We start from the raw sequence: 13003 nt of genomic DNA, 5'->3' as shown, positions 1-13003 counted from the left end.
ATGTTATCGAGATGTACACACTTCTTTTATTATCTATAAATATAAAAGTGAAAATGTGTGTATGTATGTGTGTATGTATGTATGTATGTATGTGTGTTCGCTTTTTGTGTATGTCTGTAAAAGGCTTTTTTCGCTGGACTGCTCGGTCGGCTCATTCCTTCTTAAAACTTTTTATATCATGTCTAAATGATAATATATATGAGATAACAATGGGGGTCGCCTGTCTATTTAATTTGCCAGACTTTCACGCGCTATTTTTTCCAGATTTTTAGAGCGTCCCTGTATCTTTCGCTTTTCAGTATAAAACAAGCAAAAACTGGCTTGCAGCCGCGTCACATGTTTCAAGATCAAACATCACGCGACTTAAGTTTCTCGCACCTGTTAATTTCATTTTATAAACGTTAAATTAAGAGGTTTTTCATTCCTTTTCTCTCGTGGCCGAGATGGCTAGGTCCCAGGGTTTTTTTCCATTTCGTTTCCATCTCCACGTCAAAGGTTCGGAGTTCAAGCCTTCTTTGCTGCTAAAACTTTTTTTTTTCTTTTACACCTCCAAACACCCGGCCAACGTTTTTTCTAACACAGGTTTTTTTTTTATCACCCCCCCCCCCAACATACACACCTACAAACACCCGGGCCACGCCAGGTACCCTCTGCTAGTCTATAAATATAAAAGCGAAAATGTTTGTGTGTGTGTGTGCGTTTTCATGTATGTCCAAGAAACCGGTTGCCTCACAACTTAAAACTTTTTATATCACGCATAAATGATAATATCTACGAGTTAACAACCGGGGTCGCCTGTCTATTTAATTTGTCTGACTTTGAAGAGATAAATATTCAACAATTTTCGATCACCGCATGTGCATTAAGCCTTTTTGTATTGTTACGACCCGGAATGTCTAGGGGTAAAAGTCGTAACACAAAATATAAAAAATTATTTAAAAGAAATTAGTTTTCCAGGGTTTTTAGATACGGGAGGGATATATCCATTTTCTCGAAAGACATTTATAAACACAAGACAGGAAAAACACATCCAAGTAACAATACCAAGGCCAATGGAAAAATTAACACAATTTTATTTACATATATAAAAATATATTGTAACGAAAGTAAAAGAGAATGTGTAACTGGATGAACAAACAAACTTGAAATAGATTTGAGAGAGAATTTCCGCACAAAAGAAATAAACAGTTCACACCCTGTCGTCTGCTTTTAACTCCAAAATGGAAGGACAGCCTTTTTGTGTTTTTGTTTTTGTTATTGTTTTCATATATGAGAGAGAGATATAGAGAGAGAAAAATAAACAATCGACTCACTCAGCGTCGGGTTTTAAATATTTCTGTCGCATTCCTTTCTTTTGAAACAATTTCATTCCTTCGTCCATGGGATACATCGTCATTTCTCATTATCGCCTTTTTTTCGTTTTCTCTGTCATCAAAATATATCGTTCATTTCTTCGTCACCATCAGCACTACAAACGCTGTCACCATCGCCAACACTGTCGCTTCCCTAACCTTCCTCCTCGGCTGCTATGTCGTCAGTGACTCGCCACCCTGTGCCGCTCCTTTCCCTCTCTCTAATGGTATACCTTTCTCTCTCTCTCTTTGGCGTCCCCTCTCTCACTGTATGTACCTGCATCTCTCTCGCGTCACTCGCTCAATAATACGCGAGGCGGATGCCTGCGGCTTTCCCTCTCTCTAGTTTCATATCCTCTCTCTCCCCCTCTCTCTTTCTTTACAGTTTATAGGTGTCCCCTCGCTGTATTTTTGTATGTTCTCTCTCTCTCTCTCTTTTTCTTTTTCCGGATGTTTACAAATTCACTGAGAGCAGACGACAATATAAAGTGCGATAAAACAGAATTTTCTCTCTCGACCTTTTTTTTTTTTTTTTTTTTTTTATAATATTAAAAGTAATTATTGTCTCAAATTATATATTTTTTCCACATATTTGTAACAGTATAAAAAAAAAAAAAAGGAGCGAACAGACTCGCGGTAAATAAAACACTGTCCCGCACTCAAAGTTGACGTCATTAACTCGTCAAAAACGGGCACCTGCCATTAAACGTTGCACTTTTTTTTTCACACTTTATTATTTTCCAACTGCGCGTCAAGGCTTCGCTTTTTTTTGTTTGTTTTTTTTTTTTTTTTTAAAGCAAACACCCAGGACACCCGGCCAACGATTTTTCTTTTCATTTACCCAAAAACACACACACCTACAAACTACAAACACCCGGGCAACGCCGGGTATCCCTGCTCCCGCTAGTTATCATGTAAAGGGAAGTAATTTTTTTTTGTCACAGAATTATTTCCCTTTATGCTGATTAAAGTTATGTGTGTGTATGTCCCAAGAGAGGAATGGGATGGGGATGAGAAAAACTGAGGAGGGGGAAAGAGAAAAGGATAGAAGTTGCATTACATTTTTTGCCCTGAGCTATGCCGGATAACCCTGCTAGTGTTTGATATTACTTTTGTTTGTTTGTTCAATTTGGAGATGCATAATAGTCTCATTGCCCCCCCTCTCTCATCTAATTTTACAGTTCTCAAGGATATCACAAGTTGAGCCCAATTCCCGATCCGTGCCTCCCACTGGGGCTGCACCACAAATCCGCCGATCGAGTCCACCATGAAACCTATTTCGTAGGGCTGGGAGACTACAACCAATGCAAGAGGAGTCTCCTACCCCTGCTCAACCTGACTGTCCCCTGTCAGAAACCACCATGTTCGATGAATGGTATCTACCAAGCAAACATCAATTTCAACAACAGTGAATTTTACGGCTTTTCTGAGTTCTGGTATTCCATGGAGGATGTCTATCGAACGGGAGGACATTACGATGCCATGAAGTTTGATAAAATGTCTAACGTAAGTTTTATTTGCAAGTCATTCTTTAAAGCAATTATCAAATGGTTTGAATTTAAAATAAAAGCAAAATCATAATTTCAAACTGCAATAACTTATATATCAGCATTGGGATGATTAATCGGAATCAGAAAAATCCGAACATATCAGACTCTAAAAAATTCTGTTCTTGTCCAGAACTTCCCCTATATTAAAAAAAAAAATAAAAATGCAGAAAAAAAAATCTTTTTGATGTATAATACATAATACACTAAACGAAAATATCATATTCTTAAAAAAAAAACACAAATCGATCTAGCAGTTTTATTTTTATAAATAAAATCATTTTGAAGTGATTAATCGGAATTCATGGGCATTAACACAGATATATTATCGCCCTTTTTTTGTGATCCTTTTCAAAATAGCAAGTGAGACATTCACTCCTTTGATGCTCATAAAATTAGGTTTTCTTATCTGTATCTTTTGTATCTGTATGATTAATAAAGTAGAGACGATTTTTCCATTCTAAGAAAATAACCCATAGCAATACATACACAAATGCCACATATAAATTCAATATGCTTACATTATCTGCCAATATCTGCTGCATGTTTTGTGGATATTATTCGTTGATTTTAATATCGTAAATTCCTATAATATTTCTGAGAAGACTCACTCTCTCAAAACAGTCATACTTGGAGAAGGTTGTTAGTGATTTCACTCTCTTTAAAATATCTACTGTTACGCACCCCAAAGAGACCATGAACTTTCCTTACATTAACTTCATAATACCGATCGCACTGTTTATCTTTTCATTCCGTACTTTTAGCATTTACCCAATACACCTATCGTGCATAAATGTTGAGATTAAGTCATACAAAAAAGTGTGGTTGGTTCTTAACAAAGCCTTCACCACTACAAACATGTGTAGATGTCCGAACAACTTAGTTGTTGTGGGCCAAGCTTATATGTCAAAATCAGCTGGAGAATCACACTAGTGTGTACATCACACAGACTTTTTTTTAACATGGGGGGAGAATTCTGAATAAGCACCAAGAATATTTTACTGTTTTTTTTTTTTCTTTTCTCTTTGCAGCATTTAAATTGTGAAAATAAATTGTTGACTGCTTCTGTGACTAAAAAGCTTTGTTCAATTGTTTTCATGAAAAACTCCAATAACATTGAATTACTGCAAATCGGCTATGTTTTTAAAAGAGAAATAAGTCTTAAGTTGTCACACTATTTTCAGTGAATTACATTTGAGAAAAAAATATTTAGAAATATCTACTCGTGTAATGTACGCCTTCCTCTCCCTACGTCATTTTACTTTTACGAAATTATGCGCACACATTCCACAGGTTTTTGCGGTCATCTGGAAATTTAAAAAAAAAAAAACTCTTAGACTTAAATATTTAGAAATTTAAAAAGAATCGGAATCAGTAATTTAGAACAGACACGGTAATTGTATTGGAATCAGGGAAGGAGGTGATATTAGAATCATTCTATCATTAATGCACGGCAATAATTTCCCCCACTTTTTATCTGTGCCTAAACCAAAACGTAGATTCCATAAACAAAGCTTCTTTCTTAGAACTGCACATCTGTGGAACTCTGTTCCATTTTCCTACTTTCCAACTGACTACAATATGGTCGTCTTCAAGTCCAATGTAAACAAGTTCTTGATGAACCATCCCCTTAAGTAATCCAATTTACCAAATTGCCACTACTTACAATTACTACGATATTGTCCCATTGACTATTGTACACTCTTTAACCCTTATCCTCAAGTGGCTTCTGGACTTTGATAAGTAGTGACTCTTTTGTAAAAAAAAAAATAAAAAAAAAAAAAATAAATCAAATTATACAAACACTTATTTTCATTTTCAAATGTATTTATGTATGTACTAGAATAATACTAGTCCCAATTCCCTGCATAGAAGAGTTTTTCACCACTTTTATGCCCCCCCCCCTACGAAAGTCAAGATATGCATGCTACTAAATCTTATGTTTAGAATCCTTATTCCAATTTTGATCAAAATCTATTACATGATTTGGATTCGGTAAAAATTTCAAATGTATTCAGATACACAAGTATGTATGATATGTCAAGGAGATGAACGCTGCTGCCTTGCACAGTTACAGGTGTCATGTGGTCGTTAAATTTAACAGTGTCGTTACATTGTAACACTTGGATCCACACGTTGCATGTAGAGACAGTCGCAAAGGAACCAAAAAAGAAATTTGTCTCGCTTTTATTTTGTTAATTGAAATAAAAGGCATTTATTAACAGTACTTTCCAACAATGCATTGCATCTTATTTTAAAAGTGTCTTAGTTTGCCATGTAGCTGACAGAATTCTGCTGTATCAAACCTGTGCTTTAAAAGTCCATCTCATGTCGGCATGCTTTTTTCTCGTTGTCCTGCCACGTGGATTTTTTTTAATCTTTCTTTTACTTTCCGCTGCTATCTCTGCAGCTTATCCAATGGCACATGGTGGTCTGACTAACTTTTTGTTCAAAGTTCGGATTGCATCTTGTACATGTGGTTCCGAATTCTCTTGTCATCCACATGGTTCCTCTCTGTTTCCGCACACGTTTTTCAGTCGCTAGCTGCCTGTGTGTGTCCTTTTGTTTTTCTTTTCTTTCTCTTCCTCCGACAAGGTCCTTTGCATACGTGTCGTGTGACTGCCGCTGTTAAATATGCGTCAGTAGTTCTGTTACATAGTGGGTAAATGGAGTTCTTCAGCCATGTTGAAGGCAATACATTTAGGAAATTTTCTGTTGAAAAGCCATACCAAATAGAGGGAAACATTCGCCCTCTTCTAATGATGGTATCACAAAATATCTGCTTCCAATTTGTCATAAGGCAGCACGGAAGTAGTAAGGTTGAGAAAACTATCATCATAATGCTCATGTCAACTGCACAATCTGGTTTAACCGAAGATAGTAAAACATAAAAAAAATGCTTTCATTTGTTGGCCAACACATTTTACTAATTATTTGTTCATCGCAACCATTTGGTCATCCAAGTGATGATGAATGACACATGCTGAGAGTTTGTTTAAAGTGGAGCTGGTTTGGCCAGAGCCATTCTCTCATCCCAACCAGCCTGATCCAGCAACAGGACAGGGTCCAGAAAGCTGGAGACCAGGAGCTGCTGGAAATGTTGATGTCCTTCTACATACAGCGCTTGGTATTCCCAAATGGTCACTCATCTAGTATTCTTCAGGCTCAACATTGCTTAACTTTGGTGATCTAACAAGAACTGGTATGTCACTGTAATTGTGCTGTAGTTTTTAAATAAACAGTTTCTAAATGATAGATTCCATTGAACCAATAGATATAATCCTAATAGCAAACTCCTATCCTCACATCATCAACGCTCTGATCCCCATCTGGCATCAATTGTGATGGATGGCTCTCGTCTGGGTGAGGCCCCGTGTTTTGACAAGCTTCTGGGTTTTACCTTTTCTCCTGATCTGAAATGGAACACGTACATCAAGTCGGTTGCCAAGGTCGCTGGAAAGATGGTGGGATCCTTCTACCGCTCCAGAAGATATCTCACTACTGATGCAATTCTCTATCTATATAAAAGCCAAGTACGTCCAAGGATGGAATACTGTTGCCATATCTGTGCAGGAGCTGCTAAAAACAGCCTATCCTGCCTTGACAGAGTACAAAATAGACTTCGTGGCTTAGTGGGGATGCCCTTTTCTCTACCCTGCAACCTCTCTCCCACAGAAGAGACGTTGCGAGCCTATCCTTGTTTTATCGTTATTTCCATGGCAGGTGCTCATCTGAACTCCAATCTCTGGTTCCCCCCCTCGCCAATCTTTCACGAAAAACACCCGTCTAGCTGAATCCACTGTGAAAAATTTCCCCCACTCTATATGTGTGCCTAAATCAAAACGCGGATTCCATGAACAAAGCTTCTTTCTGAGTGGCTTCTGGGCCTTGATAAGTGGTGATCACTGTGTTAAAAAAAAAAAAAAGAAAGGTACTTCCACTTCTTCAGGTCGGAATGGACCTGGGAGCTATAGTAACTAAGAGTGGACTCCACATTTCCCCAAATCCTCAAAATGGGGTGCACCGCCGGATGCAGCATAGGAAGATGTGTGTGAAACAGAAAACTTTGTTGATTTGGTCACATTAAAAAAAAAAAATGAATGAAAATGCTTGGGTTAGCAGATATAGACCAGTTGAGGTAATAGGATCCGTTAGCAGGGGAGGCAAAGGAAAACATTCTAAAAGCCGTTCAAGATACGCCAGCGTGTAAAACTAATGTTTAACCAAATACGTACCATGCCAAATTCAGGAATGCGTACAGAATTTTGACTGAAACGCTCTTGTTCTGTTGGCCATGACTGTTTCAAAGTCTTAAGTAGTTCTATAGTGATAAATAAGATTGTACATTAAAAAATGAAAATAGGTCTAAGGCTTCGAAAATTTGTTTGAGAATTGTCTGCAAGGATCTGTGGTGTAACGGATAAAGTACTAGGTAATTTTTTTTTTTTTTTTTTTTTTTTTTTTTTTTTTTTTTTTTTAAATTCCATTTTCACCCTAAACAGGAAACAGTGCCACTTTGATGTAGGGGGCTACTATCGGGGACATAAGTTGCAGGGATAACATGTAAGGAGTTGAACAGCAAAATGTCTGTTCACATTACACTTGAACTTCTGCATGTCAGTACAGTTCGGAAAGCAGGAGCCTGGAAGGGAGTTCCAAAGTCTAGCAGTTCTGGGAAAGAAACTTAGGGTAGAAGGATTTCTTACATCTAGGGATTTCTACCGTGTAGCGGTAAGATTTTGTTGTTTGTCAAAAGTATTTACGTTGCAGCGGGGGGGGGGTACAAGGGCTTATAGTTCATCGGAGCATTCACCATTAAAATACTTGTAGAACAGGCAGAGGGATGCAACATTTCGTTAATGGTACAGAGGCCGAGTGATGCTCTTCTCAATTCCAAGAATACAATCGCAAATTATTTAAGACTTTTACCCAGTGATAAGTGATAGAATAACGTCTGTTATCCCATCTATTAAATAATGGATCCTGTTCAAAATTCCATCCAGATTCCAGAGTGACAGAAAGAGTCTTTAGTTCGACACCTGAAGAAAGTTGAGGTTAAATCGAACATTAATGCAAGAATAATCCTTAAGATGAGAACACAAGTTTGAACAAATTAGTCGATTAATTGTGATGTATTGTTTTTCAGGATCATTGTGCTACGAGATGGGCCAAGTTAGAAGAATGGTTTACGAAAAAGTATTACCCCAAATCAGATGCGCGTAGACTCAGGTAAGTAATAATGCTTGAACATCGGCATGATTAGCAGAGTTTTAATTGGATCGTATCAAAAGTCATGACTTTTAATTGGATCGTAGCAAAAGTCATGACTTTTAATTGGATCGTAGCAAAAGTCATGACTTTTAATTGGATCGTAGCAAAAGTCATGACTTTTAATTGGATCGTAGCAAAAGTCATGACTTTTAATTGGATCGTAGCAAAAGTCATGACTTTTAATTGGATCGTAGCAAAAGTCATGACTTTTAATTGGATCGTATCAAAAGTCATGACTTTTAATTGGATCGTATCAAAAGTCATGACTTTTAATTGGATCGTATCAAAAGTCATGACTTTTAATTGGATCGTATCAAAAGTCATGACTTTTAATTGGATCGTAGCAAAAGTCATGACTTTTAATTGGATCGTAGCAAAAGTCATGACTTTTAATTGGATCGTAGCAAAAGTCATGACTTTTAACCGTTTATGATGTCTCTTCAAAATCCTTACTCTCTTCTTTCTTTGTTGCTTTTTATTTTCAGGCTACAGTGTTTCAAGGCCGCGTGGTTATCCGTTGTCCTCCACCATGGCTTCCAATTTCCGCGAAACTACCGTCACTTCTACTCCACACAGAAAATTGATGGCAAAGACGTCCAGTGGACACTGGGGGCACTTATTCACCGGTCAAGATACTTACCTTTGCGGTGAGTGTTACGAAACATTTTGGCATTATTTACATGTATAACATTATTTTTGCACCAACCTAATATATATGTATATATATATATATATATATATATAATTCATCTGTCATCCCATTTTTAAAAGATGGAATTACCTGATCATTGAAGACAAGATTCGGATGGTCCACAGAGTTTTATAATTATTTAAATAAAATTTACTATTTACACTCCAAACGACATTCGCGTCAAACCAGCATGTCGGAAAAGATTATCTCCCTTCATATTAATGACGACTCTAAATAAGATAATTATTTTTTTTTATTAAAATTCTACTTATTTTCCCCATATATTTTTATGCATTTTTCTTTGTAATAAAACACTTTTTTAATCTACGTTTCATTTAATCCTAAAATAAATGTATTAAAATAAATATTAGAACATATTTAAAAAAGACATTTCAAAGTAAAGACTATTTTTTATGTTAATTTTTAAAATATATTATTAAATTCTGTAAAAAAAAAAAAAAAAAAAAAAAAATTTCAAAGTAAAAACTTAAAAAAAATATGTTTATAACATATTTTCTTAAAAATAAAATTGTTCTGGAAAAAAAAATTGTTTCAAACTAAAAACTAGTTTTTATGTAGAGTTTTAAAATTATAGTGGAATTATGCAACTATTAATCAGAAGAGACTTTTCTTCGTATACACATACAACACTTTGCTCAATCGAAAGTCAAAATGAAGTTTATTTAACATGACGTTAATATTTTTCTTTGTTAAGCAATAAATTTAAGATCCATAAGTTTTCTTTCATTTTGAACTGCCATTTTTCATTTGAGTCTCAATAAAAATAAGCAATGAATTTTATTGTTGTAAATTTTTTTTTTTTTGTAAGCTCACAGGAATTTGAAACTTGTAAAAATAGTCGACAGATTGATTTTTTAAATCTTTGTTTTTTAGCCAGAACAACAGTACGCACTTAATTGTCATGTCGAAAATAGTAATATATCCAAAAAAATTACGAAATTCATCGAGTAGAAAATTATTTATAGTTAAAAGTAATTTTTTTACGGAAAATCGGGGGGGAGGGGGAATTGCCTTTTCCCTAGATGTGAACACCTTGAAGATTGCGAATACAGAGAACTTATCTCCCTTTTCGCTACTTTAATGGCTGGTATACTGATTTAGATCATACTGATAGACTTTTTGAAAAGTCAAAACAGCCTTTTTGTTGGTGCTATTTTAGAATAGTTCACTGTGCAGAAGAAGACAACTCTCTTACTAAAAGGTGTGTTGATTTTTTCATCTCATAATTTAGGATGCTCAATAAGCTGCGTTTGCAATTCCTCTACAACTATCGTTGCATTTTCATTTTTTTGTAATATTAAAAACTAGATGTTGATGTTAATAATATTATAAGCTTTGTTACAGTACAAAAAAAAAAGTCGCCGCAGCTTTAAAAGTTTCATCCTTGTTTTATTAAAGTTTCATTTTTTGTATTTTTGAAGGTAAAAGACTCTTTAAAAAAAAACCTTACCATAACATTTACTTTTTAATTTAAAAAAAAAAATGCTGCAGCTTCTTTTTTAAGTGTTTTCATCTAATGAAAATGTCGTTGATTTTCTCTTAATAATCGCGTTACAGACTACATTTTTGTATTATTAATGTTATCAACTTATTAAATTAAAAAAAAAATTGTCACAGCTTTCTTTTTTAATGTTTTGATTTAATAAAAAAATATCGTTGAATCGAGCGTCCTAAATTAGGAGATGAAAAATGAACGAATTTCTTAGTAAAAGAGAGTTGTCTCCCTCTGCACAGTGAACTATTGTAAAATAGCGCCACTTTTCCAAAAGTAATATCAATTTTAATATTCTCGATGTTTTTACTTTACAGTGACAAAGTTTGGTGCTTTATTTATTTGCTTCCCCAACGAAAGCAAATAAGACATAAGGTCGTTTTTAATGTGGGAGGAAGATCAGCTCCCCCCAGAATGGGGCACTGTGGCACGTACCTATCGTTATAATATCGAAAATCGAAATATTGAATTTCAACCAAAGAAATGACTAAAGGGAGATAACTTATCTCAATTATTATTTATTTTTTTTTTTTTCCAAATTGATTTTACGAAATGAAACAACAAAAAATAAAATGTTATCGGAGAAAAAGGTTATTTCAAAGTTATAAATCGTTACAATTGGTGTCCTTCATAAATCCAACCATTTAGAGAGTGGGATTAGTTTTGCATATAAATTAAATGATCCCCCATTTTCAGACCAATTTAGCTTTCTAAAACAGTTAACCTTTTTTTTCTTTTCTTTTTTTTTTATCTCAAACGCAAAGTCTGAGTGGCAAACCTCAAAATTGTTAAACCACTCGTAATCCATTCCATCAGCCGATGAAATGTAGTATTGAATTTCTTAGTTTCTCCCCAATGAAAATGTTTGTTTTTTATTGACTAACCAATAAAAAAATGTCTTTTCCATTTCAAAACAAATAAAAATAGTTTATTTCCAATCCAATTTTTTAAATAAAAAAAATATTGAGATAAATTATCTCCCTTGATGTTTTTACTCAAGGGAGATAACTATCTTGATTTATTTCATATTGTTATTCCTGATAATCGGTTAAATTTATTTTTTATATATAATTTTTAGTTTTCTTTTAAAAAATATCTAACAACAAAATTATGTATTTAGTTCATTGTTAAAAATATAAAATAGGAGCAAATGTAATATTTTATACAACAATGTGAATAAAATAATTATTAAGCAATTTATTTTGATAGTTTAAGTTATCTGATAGCAAATTCCAAAGATAACGTAAATTGATCTAGTAATTTTTTTTATTATTATTTATGAGTAAGTAAAAAGATACCGTCTCGTGTTGCCATCCTGATAAAACAAGGACATATAACTAAAAAATAATTCAAATTTGTGTGATCAGCCACACTAATCGCTTAAAATTGATTTTCTTAAAAAAAATACACGTTATCAATTTATGTGGTTTTTGGAATATGACACATGTTCGTTCCATGACAGGTACATACATCGGTGCTTTTGCGATCGTTGTCAATGGTTCATGAGAGATAACTCTATTTTAATAAGCGATTCCTTCAAATTTATATATTTGAATTTTGGGACACTAATTGCAGAGTTACATTTTTTTTTTTTTTTTTTTTTTTAACTCGATTACAATATTATGTCAGCTGATAATTTATAAGTTAAATTAAGATTGAAATTGATTAATGCAAGATCCAAAAATTAATTTTTCTCTTTTTTTCTTCCTTCTAGGGAAATTGACCAAACATATGACGGCAACAGTTTCCACTCCAGCTTGTGGGCTACTTCTAAACACACCCACAACTTCTACTATGAATACCTGATCCTTCTCTGCTTCTTGGTGGTTGTCACGGCAATCATCCTCTATGTCCGGCGACTCCGCCTCATCCCTTCCTCCTCCACGTCCCCGCTGTCTTCGGCATCCCCATCCTCCTCTCCGTTGATCTCTCCGTCATCGCCAACACTCGTCACGTCAGCATCAACTCCAATACTCCTTAGCTCCAGCGTCGGTGGCAGTACTACCCTGAACCGTGTACCCTCCGCCTCTTACTTTATGTCGGAGGACAGCTCTTTTAGCATTGGAGGTATGGGCATGTCCTCCAAGATGATGGATTCAACGGGTGGTTTATATTTCAAAAATTCAGCTTTCTCTTGATACTGGCTATAAACCTAGTTCCGCTGTTGTCGTTATTAATCTTCTTATTCTTATTATTAAGTCTGTTAAAAAAAAGGTTAAAAAAAAAAAAAAAAAAATTATGTGATGGCCACTGAGTTCAACCGGTGCATCAGTTACGATGTTCGAAAATAAAAATGGGTGCTTCTTTGCTACAACCCTGACATGAAAATAAAAGGTCTTATTTAAAAAACTTTTTTTTTTTTTTTTTTAATAGTCCAATTTTCGTCATGGATAATCTAAAATCATAAACTCTTTGTATCACTGCAAATTTCAATAGTAATGTGTGTGTGTGTGTGTATATATATATATATATAATATATATTAAATTTTAAAAATTATATATAATTTTTTTATAAATTTGGAGATGAGGATTGCTAACTTGAATCATTCAGACTCCTATTCTCATCTTGGTTGTTATTTTCGCTACATTTCAAACTAAAAATATCATTTCACACTTTTATTTGATTAAT

General features: G+C 34.5%; 1 protein-coding gene across 4 annotated transcripts in view; it reads left to right on the top strand.

Annotated features, from left to right (window-relative positions):
* LOC145242248 (ectonucleoside triphosphate diphosphohydrolase 7-like) overlaps positions 1-12540 on the top strand; it is a 118384-nt gene extending 105844 nt beyond the window's left edge. For all 4 annotated transcript variants that reach the window (XM_080105256.1, XM_080105258.1, XM_080105259.1 and 1 more), the window contains 4 exons: positions 2534-2858; positions 8046-8128; positions 8656-8817; positions 12089-12540. In XM_080105256.1, coding sequence (XP_079961382.1) covers positions 2534-2858; positions 8046-8128; positions 8656-8817; positions 12089-12512 — 994 coding nt within the window. In that variant the 3' untranslated portion in view covers positions 12513-12540. The remainder of the gene's footprint in view (positions 1-2533; positions 2859-8045; positions 8129-8655; positions 8818-12088) is intronic.
* Positions 12541-13003: the final 463 nt, after the last annotated feature.

This window comes from Euprymna scolopes, chromosome 21 (genome assembly GCF_053919585.1).
Source record: "Euprymna scolopes isolate OS-2025 chromosome 21, ASM5391958v1, whole genome shotgun sequence".
NCBI classification, from domain to species: domain Eukaryota; kingdom Metazoa; phylum Mollusca; class Cephalopoda; order Sepiida; family Sepiolidae; genus Euprymna; species Euprymna scolopes.
Note: the sequence above shows the minus strand (reverse complement) of the source record. Positions and strands in the feature narration are given on the sequence as shown.